General features: G+C 39.5%; 2 protein-coding genes across 2 annotated transcripts in view; one reads left to right on the top strand and one right to left on the bottom strand.

Moving 5' to 3' along the window:
- LOC127986304 (apolipoprotein L3-like) overlaps positions 1-20460 on the top strand; it is a 540496-nt gene that overhangs the window by 364695 nt on the left and 155341 nt on the right. The gene's annotated exons all lie outside the window — the stretch shown is intronic.
- Positions 15344-17776, bottom strand: LOC127986316 (uncharacterized). Its single transcript, XM_052588600.1, has one exon. The coding sequence runs from the start codon at positions 17732-17734 to the stop codon at positions 16871-16873; it is 864 nt and encodes a 287-aa protein (XP_052444560.1). The 5' UTR covers positions 17735-17776; the 3' UTR covers positions 15344-16870.

The raw sequence follows: 20460 nt of genomic DNA, 5'->3' as shown, positions 1-20460 counted from the left end.
ACTTGTACTCTGCATAATGACAATAAAGTTGAATCTAATCGAATCTAATAAGTAAGCAATCAACAATCAGAAGGGTATTCAGCAGAGGGTTTCAACACCTTAAAATTAGTTAATGTGCCACCAATTATACATTATTTCATTACACGTCGATTTCTGTCACAATAACCGGGATAACTTGTGGAGCAGGTTTCTTTGTATGTTTTAATACTTTGACGTGTCTGTTTTTGTCATTGAGTGTGTATAAAAGCTTGTGTGGATAAGCATGTTTATTGAGTAACCAGGTATGTTTGTGTTGTCAGGTTTCCTTTTGTTTCTTGTAGATCTCCCACTTCTGAACTCGTCAAGCAGGTTCTGAAACATCACACAGTGATTCCGTGAGCTTTTTCAGAGGAAAATACTTTGCCCTACTGCAGCTCATGTAATTGAATTGAAATCCTTTCTGTGATTTTGTTATATTGAGGGTGTTAAAATGAAAGCCAGTCATTCATCTCTTTATGGGAAATACAGGCAAGCATTCAAGATGGGATTCTAACAAACATTACTGTGGAAAATGGTACTGGGCCAGATCAGCACAGAAAGCCACTGTCCTGCAAAGTTTAGCTATATTCCCAATTAAAGGGTTAGTTTACCCAAAAATTCTATTATTAACTGCTCAACCTTCATGTCGTTCTAAACCCGCAAGATCTTTAGTCATCTTCAAAACAACAATTCAAGATATTTGATTAAATTCGAGAGCTTTCTGACCCTGGTAAGCAACACAACTGAAATGTTCCCAGACCCAGAAACATAGTAAGGACATCAGTAAAACAGACATGTAAATTGACTGCATTTATATAGCGCTTTCAACAGACCACATGGCCATCCAAAGCGCTTTACAATTTGCCTCACGTTCACCCATTCACACACAAACACATTCATACACAGACTGCGTTGTCTGTCATTCAAGGCACCATCCAGCTCGTCGGGAGCAGCTGGGGTTAGGTGTCTTGCTCAAGGACACCTCAACACTTGGTCAGGTGGAGCCGGGGATCGAACGAACAACCTTCTGGTTTGTAGACAACCTACATGAACCACTGAGCCACTGCCACCCATGTGACATGTGACATGTGACATCAGTCGTTCAACCGTAGCTAATTTTACAAAGCTACAAGAATACTTTTTGTTCAAAGAAAACTAAAATAGCAACTTTATTCATCAATTCTTCTCCAAATCGCATCTTCCACCATTATCAACAGTACATAAATAATGCAAGCGCGTGGTGCTGCTGTCAGAACACACATTCATTGAGCCTTGATTACATGCAGAGGACAGCAATGTTCATGCCTCTTCTTACTCTCCATAATGGTAATTTTTGTAAAAAAAAAATGTATTTTTGGGTGATCTAGCCATTTAAACACACCTGAACCAGCTAATCAAGGTTCTTACTAGAAGTTCCAGGCAGGTGTGTTAGAGCTAAACTCCACAGAACACTGAATTGTACTTTAGATTTTACTTGTGATAGAAATGGAGAAGAACCTCATTTTTTGTCAGCAGTATCTTTGAGAGAGATTACCACACAATTTGGACTTACTGATATTTGGAGAGAGAAAAATAAAACAGTAAAACAATATACATGGATTAAAGTGACAGAAAAATATGCCCAAGCTCGATTTCACATCATCATTTAATTTCCTTAAAAATGATAGTAACACAAACAACCCCTCATTGCTCTTATTGGAGATTTAGTAATAAACTATTAGAGAATCTTGAACAAAACTTGACAAAAAAGTAATTATGAAAATCTTCTTCAATGGTGGGAGGTGGGAAAAGTTAAAATTAAGCTTTTCTGACAACAATATTCATCACAAGCTTGGATTAGTTTAAAAAGGAAAATGTCTAAACTAGAAGATATTTTTGCATTATATGTTTCACTGATTAATAAGAATGACATGAGAGTCCAAAAAAATGTGCTATCCAAAAAACGTGAATAAAGAGGTATTTTACATGAAAAAGTGAAATGCACCAACAAAATTATTTTTTTAATTTGGATTTGGAAATTGTTCATAATAATTTTATGCATTGTTTACGAAGACCTGATGGTAGTATTACTTCCAATCTTTTAATGATGAGAAGAACTGCTGTTGATTTTTATTCTAAGTTATTTGCAAAAGAAGACATTGATCTGAATACAAAATGTGAACTTTTTAAAGATTTACCAAACTTGAAAGAAGATGAAAGACTTTTCTAGACTCCAGAATTACCTTTGAAGAAGGAACAGTTGCAGTAAATCAACTCTCAACTGGTCGAGTACCAGGTCTTGATGGACTTACCGCAGAATTTTACAAGTCTTTTTGGGGAATATTTGGACAGGATGTTCTTAAAATTCTTGAGGAAAGCTATAAACTGAAGGAACTGCCAAAAAGTTGTCAAAGGGCAGTCATTTCTCTTCTTCCAAAGAAAGGAGATTTGTGTTTAATAAAAACTAAAAACTGGAGACCTGTTGCTGTTCTTACAGGGTTAGTTCACCCAAAAATGAAAATTATGTCATTAATAACTCACCCTTATGCTGTTCCAAACATGTAAGACCTCCTTTTATCTTCTGAACACAGTTTAAGATATTTTAGATTTAGTCCAAGAGCTCTCAGTCCCTCCATTGAAGCTGTGTGTACGGTCTACTGTCCATGTCCAGAAAGGTAAGAAAAACATCATCAAAGTAGTCCATGTGACATCTCAGGGTCAGTTAGAATTTTTTGAAGCATCGAAAATACATTTTGGTCCAAAAATAACAAAAACGACGACTTTATTCAGCATTGTCTTCTCTTCCGTGTCTGTTGAGAGAGAGTTCAAATCAAAGCAGTCTGGATATCCGGTTTGCGAACGAATCATTCAGTTCACCAAATAGAACTGAATCGTTTTAAACGGTTTGCATCTCTAATACGCATTAATCCACAAATGACTTAAGCTGTTAACTTTTTTAAAGTGGCTGACACTCCCTCTAAGTTCAAACAAACCAATATCCCGGAGTAATTCATGTACTCAAACAGTACATGGACTGAACAGTACATTGACTGAACTGGGTTTAGTGGAGAAGGTCTGTGCGAGGTTGTCTAGCTGGAAATGGTTGCTACCCCAGTTATCATATAGGGGAAGAGTACTGATTGCCAATAAGCTCATTGCCTCAATGATTTGGCATAAAATGATGGTTGTGGATCCACCAGTGATTTTAATCCAAGAAATTCAAAACTTGTTATTTTTTTTTTTTTAGTCTGGTCAGCATTGGCTGAGAGCTGCTGTCCTCTGTCTTCCTGTTCAAGAAGGGGGACAAGGACTGATAGACATTCGAGCTAGACTGACAGTTTTCTGACTGCAGGCTATTCAGCGCCTACTACAGTAGGTAGACAGCCTAATTGGGCTTTACTGCCGCGTGTACCTCCACGGCACTCAGTCGCGTGTTAAAATCATCGAAACTACTGCCAGGTGGCGCAAAGGGACGAATTGCGAAATGAATGTAATTGTAAAATGAGATAAAAGGAAGAAGTAAAACAACAATAACATTATGATATAACATTGTAACTTCTTTAAAAAACATTCAAACATTTACAGTGAGTTAATTTTAAAACGTAAGATAGTCTTAGGCTACAATCTACTCATTAAAAATTAAAAGAGGACCTTTGCACAAAGATCATATGCATGCTATTGTTATTAAACAGTAAATAAATATAAGGCCCTATGTATATATATATATATATATATATATATATATATATATATATATATATATATATATATATATATATACGGTTAAAAAGCTAAATGTTTTCATTTCATTTTCATTCTTGGTTTAAAAAAAAAAATCAGGTTCCATATGCAGAGCGAAATGGGAACGGTTAAGCATTTAGCAATAATTATTATTATCTCTGTTTTTATTCTTGATTTATTTCAAACTACTAACACTTTGCATTTTTTTAATCATGCCTTATGTGTGACCAAAAATTTAGTATTTTCTGTTTCAGCTGTTTGATCGCGCTGGTGTCTCGTGCACATATTCAATTCGTTCACCAGACATTCAACGTTAGCAGCGATCCATCGACACTGAAACACGCGTGAACAACAAAGCATATTTTACCTCACAAATAATACTTGACAACATCAAATGGGCAACATCACGAATAGGGAAACGGATTTCTCCCGAGTGAGAGAACGAGAAAGCCCAACCTTACCTTAAGCTTAGCTTTAAATGATTATAATTTAGTTTGTTTATAGCTAAGCCTATATTATTATATACTGCAATTATATTTTGTCACGATCATTAGATGATGTGCCCATGAGCTTCAGTAGAGGGCACTCCACTCAGGACCATTCCACCCAGATGTCACTTGGACACTAGCACCTCTCATACTGTTGCACCACACCCAAACTACATTACCCATAAGTCACTGCATCACAATCACCCTGAAACACCTGCACCTCATTCATCAGCCAATTTCCTTGCCACACCTGCACCTCATTTACACACACATATAAGCAGCACACTCACTCTCACTCACTGCGAAGTCTTGTTTAGCAAGTCTGACATTTCCGAGCGTTTTCCTTCTGTACCTGACCTTTGAATTGTTTATACCGACTCTGATTCTCTGCTGCCTGCCCCCGACATCTGCTTGTTCCTGTTATCGATTCTGATTATCCCTACATACCTGACGCCATTACTGATCATTGCCTGTCTGACCATTCTCATCATTAAAGTTCTGCACATGGATCCGAATGTCTCTGTCTCATCATTACAGAAGACTTCGCCATACCAGGATCCAGCAGCCTGGTATCCCCTTGTCACTGAGGTATCGGTTCCTGTTTCAATGTCGGCATATCACCAATCCAGCCTAACCATAGATCCAGTTGACCTGCTGTTAAATCTAAAACAAGAAAATCGATCTATTGAGGACTATGTTCAACAGTTCTGTGAATTGGTATATCGAGTTCCTCTGGACGATGAAGTCTTGTTTAAGGATTTATTCAGTTTTGGACTCAATGAACCAGTAAAATCATGGTTAGCTAGAGGGAAGTTTAATTGCAGCTTAAGGGATATAATGGACTTTTCGCTCTTTTTCGTTATGTGGTTCTCCTTTCACTGTAGGAGAGGCAGAGGACTTTAAAGCCCCAAAACCGCTACACAAGATGGCCGCCAGCCCAGCGCCACTGCACAAGATGGCCGCCAGCCCAGCGCCGCTGCACAAGATGGCCGCCAGCCCAGCGCCACAGCACAAGATGACCGCCAGCCCAGCGCCACAGCACAAGATGGCCACCAGCTTAGAGCCACAGCACAAGATGGCCGACTCAACGCCTGAGCCTCCAGACAAGGTGCCACCGACTCGCCACCATAGAGGGCGGAGGAGGAGGAGACGTCTACCGTTCCTCAAAGCCCGGAGATCATTCCCGAGGCGGTGCCTGAGGCCGCTCCCGAGGCGGTGCCCGAGGCCGTTCCAGAGGCAGTGCCCGAAGCCGAGGCGTCTCATGTCTCTACAGGCAGTCCAGGGTCGAGTCAGGTTCCAGTGGACCCTCCAGGGTCGAGTCAGGTTCCAGTGGACCCTCCAGGGTCGAGTCAGGTTCCTAGTGACCCTCAGAGTCCAGTCAGATTCCGGTTGACTTTCCAGAGTCGAGTCAGGTGCCCGTGGACCCTCCAGAGTCGAGTCAGGTGTTCGTGGACCCTTCAGAGCCAGGGCTAGTCACCGATGACCCTCCAGAGCCAGGGCTAGTCAACGATGACCCTCCAGAGCCAGGGCTGGTCACCATTGATCAGGTCCCTGTTGATTTCCCAGAACCTTGTCAGGTCACCGTTGATCAGGTCCCCGTTGATTTCACAGAACTTGGTCAGGTCACCGTTGATCAGGTCCCCGTTGATTTCCCAGAACCTAGTCAGGTCACCGTTGATCAGGTCCCTGTTGATTTCCCAGAACCTAGTCAGGTCACCATTGATCAGGTCCCCGTTGATTTCACAGAACTTGGTCAGGTCACCGTTGATCAGGTCCCCGTTGATTTCACAGAACCTAGTCAGGTCACCATTGATCAGGTCACCGTCGACTTTCCAGAGTCAAGTCAGGTCACTGTTGATCAGGTACCTGTTGATTTCCCGGAGTCTAGTCAGGTACCCGTTGACCATCCAGAGATGGGTCAAGTCACCGCTGACCGTACAGAGACAGGTCAAGTCACCTCTAACACCCAAGAGTCAAGTAAAACAACAGTTAAACTTCATGAGCCAAGACAAGTCACAGTTGATCCTCAGGAACCAAGTCAAGTCACCAGTGATCTTCATGAGCAAAGTCAAGTCACCAATGATCTTCATGAGCAAAGTCAAGTCACCCTTAACCTCTGTGAACTAAGTCAAGTCACAGTTGATCCTCAGGAACCAAGTCAAGTCACCAATGATCTTCACGAGCAAAGTCAGGTCACCAATGATCTTCATGAGCAAAGTCAGGTCACCAATGATCTTCACGAGCAAAGTCAGGTCACCAATGATCTTCACGAGCAAAGTCAGGTCACCAATGATCTTCACGAGCAAAGTCAGGTCACCAATGATCTTCATGAGCAAAGTCAGGTCACCAATGATCTTCACGAGCAAAGTCAGGTCACCAATGATCTTCACGAGCAAAGTCAGGTCACCAATGATCTTCATGAGCAAAGTCAAGTCACCCTTAACCTCTGTGAACTAAGTCAAGTCACAGTTGATCCTCAGGAACCAAGTCAAGTCACCAATGATCTTCACGAGCAAAGTCAGGTCACCAATGATCTTCATGAGCAAAGTCAGGTCACCAATGATCTTCACGAGCAAAGTCAGGTCACCAATGATCTTCACGAGCAAAGTCAGGTCACCAATGATCTTCACGAGCAAAGTCAGGTCACCAATGATCTTCATGAGCAAAGTCAGGTCACCAATGATCTTCACGAGCAAAGTCAGGTCACCAATGATCTTCACGAGCAAAGTCAGGTCACCAATGATCTTCATGAGCAAAGTCAGGTCACCAATGATCTTCATGAGCAAAGTCAGGTCACCAATGATCTTCATGAGCAAAGTCAAGTCACCCTTAACCTCCGTGAACTAAGTCAAGTCACAGTTGATCCTCAGGAACCAAGTCAAGTCACCAATGATCTTCATGAGCAAAGTCAAGTCACCCTTAACCTCCGTGAACTAAGTCAAGTCACAGTTGATCCTCCGGAACCAAGTCAAGTCAACAACGATTTTCATGAGCAAAGTCAAGTCATCAATGATCTTCATGGGCAAAGTCAAGTCACCATTAACCTCCGTGAACTAAGTAAAGTCACAGTTGATCTTCATGAGCACAGTCAAGTCACCAACGATCTTTATGAGCACAGTCAAGTCGCAGTTGATATTCATGAACTAAGTCAAGTCACAGTTATATAATAATATTACATATTAAATATATTAAATATTTTAACTATAGTCTTTTTCTTTCATTTTCCGTGACTGAAGCCGTCAAATGTAACACATCAGCGAGGCAAAACTGACGTCTATTTGCGAAAATGTGCTGTGATGTGCTTGTTTGATAACTTGTGGTTAAAGCATATCCAAACCTCAGAACAACTTGATGATGTAACAGAAACTATGGGCTCTCTCTTTTCTAGCACTTTAAATACAGTTGCTACTTTACGCTTAAGGAAGGTTAAGGAAAACAGTTTGACACCATGGTATAATGGGCATACTCGCACCCTAAAGAGAGCAGCCCGAAAAATGGAGCGCAGCTGGAGGAAAACAAAACTAGAGGTATTTCGTATTGCTTGGCGGGAAAGTAGCATATCCTACAGAAAAGAATTAAAAACTGCTAGATCTGATTACTTTTCTTCTCTTTTAGAAGAAAACAAACATAACCCCAGGTTTTTATTCAATACAGTGGCTAAATTAACGAAAAATAAAGCCTGAACAAGTGTTGACATTTCCCAACACCACAACAGTAATGACTTTATGAACTACTTTCCTTCTAAAATCAATACTATTAGAGATAAAATTGCAACCATTCAGCCGTCAGCTACAGTATCACATCAGACAGTGCACTATAGACCCCCTGAGGAACAGTTCCACTCATTCTCTACTATAGGAGAGGAAGAATTGTACAAACTTGTTAAATCATCTAAACCAACAACATGTATGTTAGACCCTATACCATCTAAGCTCCTTAAAGATGTGCTTCCAGAAGTCATAGGTCCTCTTCTGACTATTATTAATTCCTCATTGTCATTAGGATATGTCCCCAAAACCTTCAAACTGGCTGTTATTAAGCCTCTCATAAAAAAACACAACTTGACCCCAAAGAACTTGTTAATTATAGACCAATCTCGAATCTCCCTTTTTTGCCAAAGATACTAGAAAAGGTGGTATCCTCACAATTATATTCCTTCTTAGAGAAAAATGGTATATGTGAGGATTTCCAGTCAGGATTTAGACCGTATCATAGTACTGAGACTGCTCTCCTTAGAGTTACAAATGATCTGCTCTTATCATCTGATCGTGGGTGTATCTCTCTATTAGTTTTATTGGATCTTAGTGCTGCGTTTGACACAATTGACCACAGCATTCTTTTGCATAGACTTGAACACTTTGTTGGCATCAGTGGAAGTGCATTAGCATGGTTTAAATTGTACTTATATGACCGCCATCAGTTCGTAGCAGTGAATGAAGATGTATCATATCGATCACAAGTGCAGTATGGAGTACCTCAAGGCTCAGTACTAGGGCCGCTACTCTTCACGCTTTATATGTTACCCTTGGGAGATATCATCAGGAAACATGGTGTTAGCTTTCACTGTTATGCTGATGATACTCAGCTCTATATTTCCTCGCAGCCCGGTGAAACACACCAATTTGAAAAACTAATGGAATGCATAGTCGATATAAAAAAATTGGATGACGAGTAATTTCTTACTGCTAAATTCAGAAAAAACAGAGGTGTTAATTATAGGGCCTAAAAACTCTGCTTGTAATAACCTAGAGCACTGTCTAAGACTTGATGGTTGCTCTGTCAATTCTTCTTCATCAGTTAGGAACTTAGGTGTGCTACTTGATCGCAATCTTTTCTTAGAAAGCCACATTTCTAGCATTTGTAAAACTGCATTTTTCCATCTCAAAAATATATCTAAATTACGGCCTACGCTCTCAATGTCAAATGCAGAAATGTTAACCCATGCATTTATGACCTCAAGGTTAAATTATTGTAATGCTTTGTTGGATGGTTGTTCTGCACGATTAGTAAACAAACTACAGCTAGTCCAAAATGCAGCAGCAAGAGTTCTTACTAGAACCAGGAAGTATCACCATATTAGCCCGGTCCTGTCCACACTGCACTGGCTCCCTATCAAACATCGTATAGATTTTAAAATATTGCTTATTACTTATAAAGCCCTGAATGGTTTAGCACCTCAGTATTTGAATGAGCTCCTTTTACATTATACTCCTCTACGTCCGCTACGTTCTCAAAACTCAGGAAATTTGATAATACCTAGAATATCAAAATCAACTGCGGGCGGCAGATCCTTTTCCTATTTGGCGCCTAAACTCTGGAATAACCTACCTAACATTGTTCGGGAGGCAGACACACTCTTGCAGTTTAAATCTAGATTAAAGACCCATCTCTTTAACCTGGCATACACATAACATACTAATATGCTTTTAATATCCAAATCCGTTAAAGGATTTTTAGGCTGCATTAATTAGGTAAACCGGAACCGGAAACACTTCACATAACACCCTATGTACTTGCTACATCATTAGAAGAATGGCATCTACGCTAATATTTGTCTGTTTCTCTCTTATTCCGAGGTCACCATAGCCACCAGATCCAGTCTGTGTCCAGATCAGAGGCTCACTGCAGTCACCCGGATCCAGTACGTATCCAGACCAGATGGTGGATCAGCACCTAGAAAGGACCTCTACATCCCTGAAAGACAGCGGAGACCAGGACAACTAGAGCCCCAGATACAGATCCCCTGTAAAGACCTTGTCTCAGAGGAGCACCAGGACAAGACCACAGGAAACAGATGATTCTTCTGCACAATCTGACTTTGCTGCAGCCTGGAATTGAACTACTGGTTTCGTCTGGTCAGAGGAGAACTGGCCCCCCAACTGAGCCTGGTTTCTCCCAAGGTTTTTTTCTCCATTCTGTCACCGATGGAGTTTCGGTTCCTTGCCGCTGTCGCCTCTGGCTTGCTTAGTTGGGGTCACTTCATCTACAGCGATATCATTGACTTGATTGGAAATAAATGCACAGACACTATTTAAACTGAACAGAGATGACATCACTGAATTCAATGATGAACTGCCTTTAACTATCATTTTGCATTATTGAGACACTGTTTTCCAAATGAATGTTGTTCAGTGCTTTGACGCAATGTATTTTGTTTAAAGCACTATATAAATAAAGGTGATTGATTGATTGATTGATTGATAAAGTGCCACTCAGTGGTCAATAGCTGCAAATGCACTTTACAGATGCCATGGCGGCGGTACCCGCGGCGGTAAAAAGGGCCTTTAGGCTGTCTACTTAGTGTATATCACCAGCAGCATGGATGGATGGAACTAACATGTGCTCTTATACGCAAGGCTGGATGAATGGGTTTAGATAAACAGCTATTCACCATGACCCTAAAGAGAACTTCTCTTGGTGGACTTAACTCATTTTACCTCAATATTATGGATTTATGGCAAATGTTTTCTGTTTCAAGAGAGTGGTCAAAACCAGGTCTGTGGCTATTTAATGAACCTCTTTTTTTCAATCCTCTTTTTCCTGCTGAGATTCAAACTTGCTGGCTGCTGGAATATCCATGTTTCGGGATCTAAGGATAGGAGATGGGTGGATTGAAGCTGAAGAACTTGCTCGAAAAGTAGGTATCAGGTCTGTGCGTCTCGCTAAACGAGTGCTAGAAGACCTAGAAGCTGAACTTCCCTTTACAGCTAAATAATTTCTCAAAGAGACTTGTGCAGGAGAGGATACAGAGCCATTCAGTTTCCGAAATTTGATTTTTTTGATGAAAAGGGATTATCAAGAGGAAGATCCAGCTAAATTGTTGACTTTGAATACTCCAGAAATGTGGTTGTTCAATGATTTATCAAAAATAACTTTATATACAGCATGTCTTAAAACTATGAACTATGAAGACCTTAAAGATCAAACAGAAAGCAAATGGACTTTAGTGTTGGGGTCAGACTCTTCCCCGAAAGGTAGCTGGCGGGCCCTGTACAAAAAACCCACTGAAAAGAGAGTGGGAGATCAGCAGTGGAGAATTGTACATGGAGTTTTAGCCACAAACAGACACATAGCACGACTGAATCCTTTAGTAGGGGAGGGTTGTCCTTTTTGTAATACATCATAAACTGTTAATCATGCATTTATGGAATGTTATCGCCTGAAAAACTTGATGCAGTTAGTGAAGGTTTGGAGTCTGGAGCTAATGGGTTTGTTTATTGTTTCGTTGTTTATTTATGGGCCAAAGTACTCAGTAGAAAACAAGAAGAAAGTTATTATTCTAAATTTTCCCTACGGAATGGTAAAGTTGCCAATTTCGTGTACTAGAAAAAACAAAGTTGAAGAAAGTGGGTGTATTGATCCTATTTTATTGACTAAATGTTTTGTAAAAAAAAAAAAAAAAAAAAAAAAAAAACAGTAACAGTTGAGTATGCATTACACACAATGTTCAGTTGTTGTTGTTTCTTCATCTTTGGGGTTTTAATAATTTTCTGTGTGAGCCTGATGGGAATGGAAGCTTTAATCTAAACATTCCCTAATATTTATATGAATGAAAATATCTGTGGAATTGTTTAATGGAGGATGTTTAAAAAATGTATTTGGTTTTTTACACATTGTGCAAAAAAAAAAACAAAAAAAAAAACACTTTTTTGGGTTTGTAAATATTTATGCAGATTAATCCCAAATGTTATTTTATTAATAAAGGGATTTTCAAAAGTCGAATCTCTCTCTCTCTCTCTCTCGGTGCATGCTGGGGGTTTTGGGTGCATGTGAGGGTTCTCACAAGGGGAGGGTGAACGTGCGTTTGGTTCAAACTTTTCTAAAACTTTTGATTCATTTTCCATTTTCCTGATTAAACTTAATTTCGTATTGATCGTATTGATATTTCAGGAGCAGTTGGGGAACGGGATGGCGTCTTTTACGCCACCTGTTTCCCTCTGCCATGGAATTAGGTGTGTGACGGCGAACTGTGTGAATATGGAGGAAGTGCTACTTGCAGTAGGAGAGGTGATCGGCTATAAAAAACATTTCATCTGCTTTGCGAATGAATAAAGCTGTGGTTGTGTTTGTAAAAGAAGAGAACTAACTGAATCATCTTATAAGCAGCGGAATAGTGGTAAGAGATTTTATTACTGTTTTGCCGCTGATTGCTCCGACTATTAAAGTCACAGTTTCAAATGTGCCGCCTTTTATCCAGAGTCATGAAATAGAACGAGAGCTTTTGCGTTATGGTAAGTTAGCTAGCGCGATTAAAACCGTTCCTCTTGGATGTAAAAATGAAGCGCTGAAACACGTTATGTCGTTCAGAAGGCAGGTTTTCATGTTTCTAAACAAACAAGAGCTAGATGTGTCATTTTGGCATGAAGGAAGAGCGTACATGGTTTACGCAAATACTGGGAACATGAAGTGTTATGAGTGCGGAGACGTGGGCCACAAGCGTTTAGCATGCCCACATAAAGTTCAAGTTCAAGCTGCAGTAGCAGACGCTAGACAGACTGATGAAGTTGATCCTGTGAATGATCTTGAAAACGTGCAGTCTGTAGATGTGGAAGAAAATGAGCCTCAGGGAGCTGAGGAAGCTGTTGAATTAAATGAAGAAAATCACAACCAAATTGAGGAAAGTGTGATTTTGAATAATGAAATAATAGTAATGGTTGTAAACAATGTAAGGAGTGAAGACATGGAAAATGTTGCAAGTAGTGGAGAAAATGATGTTGGAGTCAGTAAAACTGAGATCACTGGTGATGCAGAAATGAGAGATCAATCAATCAATCACCTTTATTTATATAGTGCTTTAAACAAAATACATTGCGCCAAAGCACTGAACAACATTCATTTGGAAAACAGTGTCTCAATAATGCAAAATGATAGTTAAAGGCAGTTCATCATTGAATTCAGTTATGTCATCTCTGTTCAGTTGAAATAGTGTCTGTTTTAATTTGCAATCAGGTCAACGATATCGCTGTAGATGAAGTGACCCCAACTAAGCAAGCCAGAGGCGACAGCGGCAAGGAACCGAAACTCCATCGGTGACAGAATGGAGAAAAAAACCTTGGGAGAAACCAGGCTCAGTTGGGGGGCCAGTTCTCCTCTGACCAGACGAAACCAGTAGTTCAATTCCAGGCTGCAGCAAAGTCAGATTGTGCAGAGGAATCATCTGTTTCCTGTGGTCTTGTCCTGGTGCTCCTCTGAGACAAGGTCTTTACAGGGGATCTGTATCTGGGGCTCTAGTTGTCCTGGTCTCCGCTGTCTTTCAGGGCAGTAGAGGTCCTTTCTAGGTGCTGATCCACCATCTGGTCTGGATACGTACTGGATCCGGGCGACTGCAGTGACCCTCTGATCTGGACACAGACTGGATCTGGTGGCCACGGTGACCTCGGAACAAGAGAGAAACAGACAAATATTAGCGTAGATGCCATTCTTCTAATGATGTAGAAAGTACGGTGTTATGTGAAGTGTTCCGGTTCCAGTTTACCTAATTAATGCAGCCTAAAAATCCTTTAACGGATTTGGATATTAAAAGCATATTAGTATGTTATGTGTATGCCAGGTTAAAGAGATGGGTCTTTAATCTAGATTTAAACTGCAAGAGTGTGTCTGCCTCCCGAACAATGTTAGGTAGGTTATTCCAGAGTTTAGGCGCCAAATAGGAAAAGGATCTGCCGCCCGCAGTTGATTTTGATATTCTAGGTATTATCAAATTGCCTGAGTTTTGAGAACGTAGCGGACGTAGAGGAGTATAATGTAAAAGGAGCTCATTCAAATACTGAGGTGCTAAACCATTCAGGGCTTTATAAGTAATAAGCAATATTTTAAAATCTATACGATGTTTGATAGGGAGCCAGTGCAGTGTGGACAGGACCGGGCTAATATGGTCATACTTCCTGGTTCTAGTAAGAACTCTTGCTGCTGCATTTTGGACTAGCTGTAGTTTGTTTACCAAGCGTGCAGAACAACCACCCAATAAAGCATTACAATAGTCTAACCTTGAAGTCATAAATGCATGGATTAACATTTCTGCATTTGACATTGAGAGCATAGGCCGTAATTTAGATATATTTTTGAGATGGAAAAATGCAGTTTTACAAATGCTAGAAACGTGGCTTTCTAAGGAAAGATTGCGATCAAATAGCACACCTAGGTTCCTAACTGATGACGAAGAATTGACAGAGCAACCATCAAGTCTTAGACGGTGTTCTAGGTTATTATATGCAGAGTTTTTAGGTCCTATAATCAACACCTCTGTTTTTTTCTGAATTTAGCAGTAAGAAATTACTCGTCATCCAATTTTTTATATCGACTATGCATTCCATTAGTTTTTCAAATTGGTGTGTTTCACCGGGCCGCGAAGAAATATAGAGCTGCGTATCATCAGCATAACAGTGAAAGCTAACACCATGTTTCCTGATGATATCTCCCAAGGGTAACATATAAAGCGTGAAGAGTAGCGGCCCTAGAACTGAGCCTTGAGGTACTCCATACTGCACTTGTGATCGATATGATACATCTTCATTCACTGCTACGAACTGATGGCGGTCATATAAGTATGATTTAAACCATGCTAATGCACTTCCACTGATGCCAACAAAGTGTTCAAGTCTATGCAAAAGAATGTTGTGGTCAATTGTGTCAAAAGCAGCACTAAGATCCAATAAAACTAATAGAGAGATACACCCACGATCAGATGATAAGAGCAGATCATTTGTAACTCTAAGGAGAGCAGTTTCAGTACTATGATACGGTCTAAATCCTGACTGGAAATCCTCACATATACCATTTTTCTCTAAGAAGGAATATAATTGTGAGGATACCACCTTTTCTAGTATCTTGGACAGAAAAGGGAGATTCGAGATTGGTCTATAATTAACTAGTTCTCTGGGGTCAAGTTGTGGCTTTTTTATGAGAGGCTTAAAAACAGCCAGTTTGAAGGTTTTGGGGACATATCCTACTGACAATGAGGAATTAATAATAGTCAGAAGAGGACCTATGACTTCTGGAAGCATCTCTTTTAAGAGCTTAGATGGTATAGGGTCTAACATACATGTTGTAAGTTTAGATGATTTAACAAGTTTATACAATTCTTCCTCTCCTATAGTAGAGAATGAGTGGAACTGTTCCTCAGGGGGTCTATAGTGCACTGTCTGATGCGAAACTGTAGCTGACGGCTGAATGGTTGCAATTTTATCTCTAATAGTATCGATTTTAGAAGTAAAGTAGTTCATAAAGTCATTACTGCTGTGGTGTTGGGAAATGTCAACACTTGTTGAGGCTTTATTTTTCGTTAATTTAGCCACTGTATTGAATAAATACCTGGGGTTATGTTTGTTTTCTTCTAAAAGAGAAGAAAAGTAATCAGATCTAGCAGTTTTTAATGCTTTTCTGTAGGATATGCTACTTTCCCGCCAAGCAATACGAAATACCTCTAGTTTTGTTTTCCTCCAGCTGCGCTCCATTTTTCGGGCTGCTCTCTTTAGGGTGCGAGTATGCTCATTATACCACGGTGTCAAACTGTTTTCCTTAACCTTTCTTAAGCGTAAAGGAGCAACTGTATTTAAAGTGCTAGAAAAGAGAGAGTCCATAGTTTCTGTTACATCATCAAGTTGTTCTGAGGTTTTGGATATGCTAAGGAATTCGGATACATCAGGAAGATAACTTAAAAAGCAGTCTTTTGTGGTAGAAGTGATGGTTCTTCGATACTTGTAACAAGAAGTAGAATTTACAATTTTGGCTATATGAAGTTTACACAGAACTAAATAATGATCTGAGATATCATCACTTGGCTGAATAATTTCAACACTATCAACATCAATTCCATGTGACAGTATTAAATCTAGAGTATGATTTCGACAATGAGTAGGTCCTGAAACGTGTTGTCTAACACCAATAGAGTTCAGAATGTCTATAAATGCTGATCCCAATACATCTTTTTCATTATCGACATGGATATTAAAATCACCAACTATTAAGACTTTATCTGCAGCCAGAACTAACTTGGATGTAAAATCACCAAACTCTTTAATAAAGTCTGTATGGTGCCCTGGTGGCCTGTATACAGTAGCCAGTACAAACATAACAGGGGATTTATCATTAACATTGGTTTCTCTGGATAATGTTATATGAAGCACCATTACTTCAAACGAGTTATACTTGAAGCCTGCCCTCTGAGAAATCCTGAAAACGTTATTATAAATTGAAGCAACTCCTCCCCCTTTGCCTTTTAGACGCGGCTCGTGTTTATAACAATAATCTTGGGGGGTGGACTCATTTAAAATAATGTAATCATCAGGTTTTAGCCAGGTTTCTGTCAAGCAGAGCACATCTATATTATGATCAGTTATCATATTATTTACAAAAAGTGTTTTCGTAGAAATGGATCTGATATTCAATAAGCCAATCTTTATCATTTGTTTATCCATATTGCATTTGTTTTTTATTTGTTGAACCTCAATTAAATTGTTAACCTTAACTTGGTTTGGACGTTTTTTGTATTTTCTAGTTCGGGGAACAGACACAGTCTCTATAGTGTGATATCTAGGTGAAAGAGTCTCTATGTGCTGAGAATTAACTGACCTCTGTGACGGGAGGCAGCTAGCAGACGGTCGGTTTAGCCAGTCTGTCTGCTTCCTGACCTGGGCCCCAGTTAGTCAAGTATAAACACTAAGACTATTTGCCATATTTCTAGACAGAAGAGTGGCGCCACCCCAGGAGGGATGAAGACCATCTCTTTTAAACAGGTCAGGTCTGCCCCAAAAGCTCGTCCAATTGTCTATGAAACCTATGTTATTCTGTGGGCACCACTTAGACATCCAACCATTGAGTGATGACAATCTGCTATGCATCTCGTCACCACGGTAAGCAGGCAGGGGACCAGAGCATATTACAGTGTCTGACATCGTGCTTGCAAGTTCACACACCTCTTTAAAGTTATTTTTAGTGATCTCCGACTGGCGAAGTCGAACATCATTAGCGCCGGCATGAATAACAATCTTACTGTATTTACGTTTAGCATTAGCCAGCACTTTTAAATTTGCCAAGATGTCAGGCGCTCTGGCTCCCGGTAAACATTTGACTATGGTGGCTGGTGTCTCTATATTCACGTTCCGTACAATAGAATCACCAATAACTAGAGCACTTTCATCAGGTTTCTCAGTGGGTGCATCACTGAGTGGGGAGAACCTGTTTAATGTTTTGATCGGAACAGAAGAGCGGTGTTTTGACCCACGACTACGCTGCCTCACCGTCACCCAGTTGCCCTGCTGCAGGGGCTCTGCTGGAACCGGACAATGTACAGGAATCCCTGAGCTAGACGCATCCAAAGCCATATCTAGAGCCCTAACATTCTTACTGTCCTCAATTAAAGTTTGGATGCGTGTCTCTAATTCTGAAATCTTCTCTGTCAGCCTAACTGTTTCCCTGCATTTATCACATGTGAATCCCTCATCTGCGACAGAGATAGATAAACTGTACATGTGGCAAGAAGTGCAAATAACAATAGCAGGAGAAGCCATTACTCACCGTGCTTGATGAAATATTCTTACTGCGGTTGTTTGATGAGCTTGTGGAAGAGAGATGAAGATGCACTTTCTGAGTTTTCGGACATTGGGTCACAAGTTATTGAAGACATGTATTCTTTAGAAGAAATAAATGATTTTCTCGAGACAACATTTGGTAAAATAGTAGAGGTAGAACAATTTTTTCCAGATGTGGACAAATGTATAACATAAGTCTTGTAGCTGCAAAAAAAGTGAGCTATGAAGTTTTGGATAAAAAGAAAAGATTAAGACTGAGAAAGATGATAACGAAATTAAGGGGAAGTAAGGTGACTGTTTCAAAAAAATGTAAATGAACAAATCACAAGTGGGTTTCTTTACTCTGTGCTTTTTCTTTTCAGTTTATGTCTATTTCTTATTTCTCTATATGGATGTGTGGAGAGTGGGATCATTAAATATTAATGGAGGTAGGGACAAGAATAAATTAGCAAAGATTTCAGAGTTTTTAAGAATAGAAAAGGTTAATGTTTGTGTTTTTACAAGAAACGCATACAGACACTGATAATGAAGTGGAATGGGGATTTTGGTGGAAAGGAAATTTTGCTTTGAGTCATGACACAAGAAATAGTGCTGGGGAAGCTATTGTATTTTCTGAAATTGTGAATATTTTAAAAGTAGAAGAAATTGTTAAAGGAAGATTACTATTAACACAAATTGAGTATAAAGGAATAGAATAGAATTTGTATTTGTTAATGTCTACGCTCCTAATAATGGTCCAGAAAGGCTGGAATTTTTTGGGGGGATTACGAAATGTGATCGAAAAATATGAAGATAATGCTTGTCTAATACTTGGAGGTGATTGGAATTGTACAATAGACTTCGTTGTTGATAGAAATGGAGAAGAGCCCCATAAAAAGTCAAGTGATGCATTAAGAAAAGTTATCAATGAATTCCAGTTAACAGATGTATGGAGAATGAGAAATGAAGGAGTAAAACAGTATACATGGTTAAGAGTGGTTGATAATAGAATTAGTGGAGCGAGACTGGATAGGTTTTATTTATAAAAGACATGGAACAACAAGGTGATGAATACTTTTATTAGACCTAATGGTTTTTCAGACCATCACATGATTATATTAGATGTTAATTTGAACAAGACACCCAGATCTAATTATAACTGGATTTTTAACACTAAGTTATTACAGGATGCCTCTTTTTGTGGAAAATGTAAATTGTTCTGGGATATTTGGAAAGTGAAGAAAAATTCATTTGAAAACCTAAGTCAATGGTGGGATGTGGGCAAGACAAATATAAAAATGTTTTGTCATAACTATGCTTTCCACTCTTCAAATATGTTGAAAGCAACAGTGAAAGCTTTACAAAATGACATTGAGTTAATTGAAAGACAGGTTGTAAATGATAATGAAGCTGTAAACTGTAATGGGTTAAATAAGAAAAGACAAGACCTGAGCTTTCTCCTACATGAGCAAGCAAAAGGAGCATTGATGAGATCAAGATACTCTTCCATAAAAGAAATGGATGCTCCAAGTACTTTCTTTTTTAATCTTGAAAGAAAAAAATGCCCAACAAAAGATGATGTGCCATCTTCGTCGTTCAAATGGATCCGTTACATCAAATCCTACAAAGATTAGGAGACTGGCTGGAGACTTTTATAGACAATTATACAGAGCTGAGAGTTGTGACATTGACTGTACTGAAGACTTGCTTAAAGAGTTATCTTAGCTGGGAGAAAAACACAAGCAAGCATTGGACGATTTAATCACATTTTAAGAGTTTACAGATACTATGCGGCAACTATCTAAAGGGATATCGCCTGGAATTGATGGATTACCGGTGGAATTTTATCAACAATTCTGGGACTTAATAGGACCAGATTTATATGAAGTAATTTTAGAATGCATCAAAAATAATTTACTTCCAATAAGTTGTCGTGGAGCAGTTTTGTCATTACTTCCAAAAAAAGGAGACCTTGGACTGCTAAGAAACTGGAGACCAGTATCTCTGTTGTGTCTGGACTATAAGATTTTTTCGAAGTGGATTTGTTTGGATTTGTTGATGAAAAATGATCAAACATATTGCATTCCTAAGAGGTCTAGTATAGATAGCCTTTTCTTAGTAAGAGATATAATTGATTTTAATCAGAATAATAAGAATGATATAGGAGAGCTGTTATTAGATCAAGAAAAGGCATTTGATCGTGTTGATCATGAATATCTATTTAAAGTGGAGAAGAGAAGGACTAAGGATTTTAGGTGTTTTCTTTGGAAATGAACAATTTCAAAAGAAAAACTGGGAGGGCTTGATAGAAAAGGTGTCTGCCCGATTGTCGAAGTGTTGATGGCTATTACCACAATTGTCATATCGAGGAAGGGTTCTGGTAGTAAACAATCTGGCTGCTTCTGTTATGTGGCATAGGACTGCTGTCACGGAGCCACCAGAGGAGTTGATCTCCAATATACAGAGGACAATAGTGAACTTTTTCTGGGATGGACAACATTGTTTGCGTGGTGCAGTATTATATATACCAGTACAAGAGGGTGGACAAGGACTTGTGGATGTGAGAAACAGAATCTGTGCTTTCAGGCTACAAGCTGCACAGAGATTTCTGTATGATAAAGATGTGCTTTGGGGAAAAACTGCAAGTGTGATCATGAGGGCAGTTGGCGGCTTTGGACTTGAAAAGCAATTATTTTTAATGAAGCTTGAAGAGATTAACCTGTCTG

This window comes from Carassius gibelio, chromosome B21 (assembly GCF_023724105.1).
Source record: "Carassius gibelio isolate Cgi1373 ecotype wild population from Czech Republic chromosome B21, carGib1.2-hapl.c, whole genome shotgun sequence".
Taxonomy (NCBI): domain Eukaryota; kingdom Metazoa; phylum Chordata; class Actinopteri; order Cypriniformes; family Cyprinidae; genus Carassius; species Carassius gibelio.
Note: the sequence above shows the minus strand (reverse complement) of the source record. Positions and strands in the feature narration are given on the sequence as shown.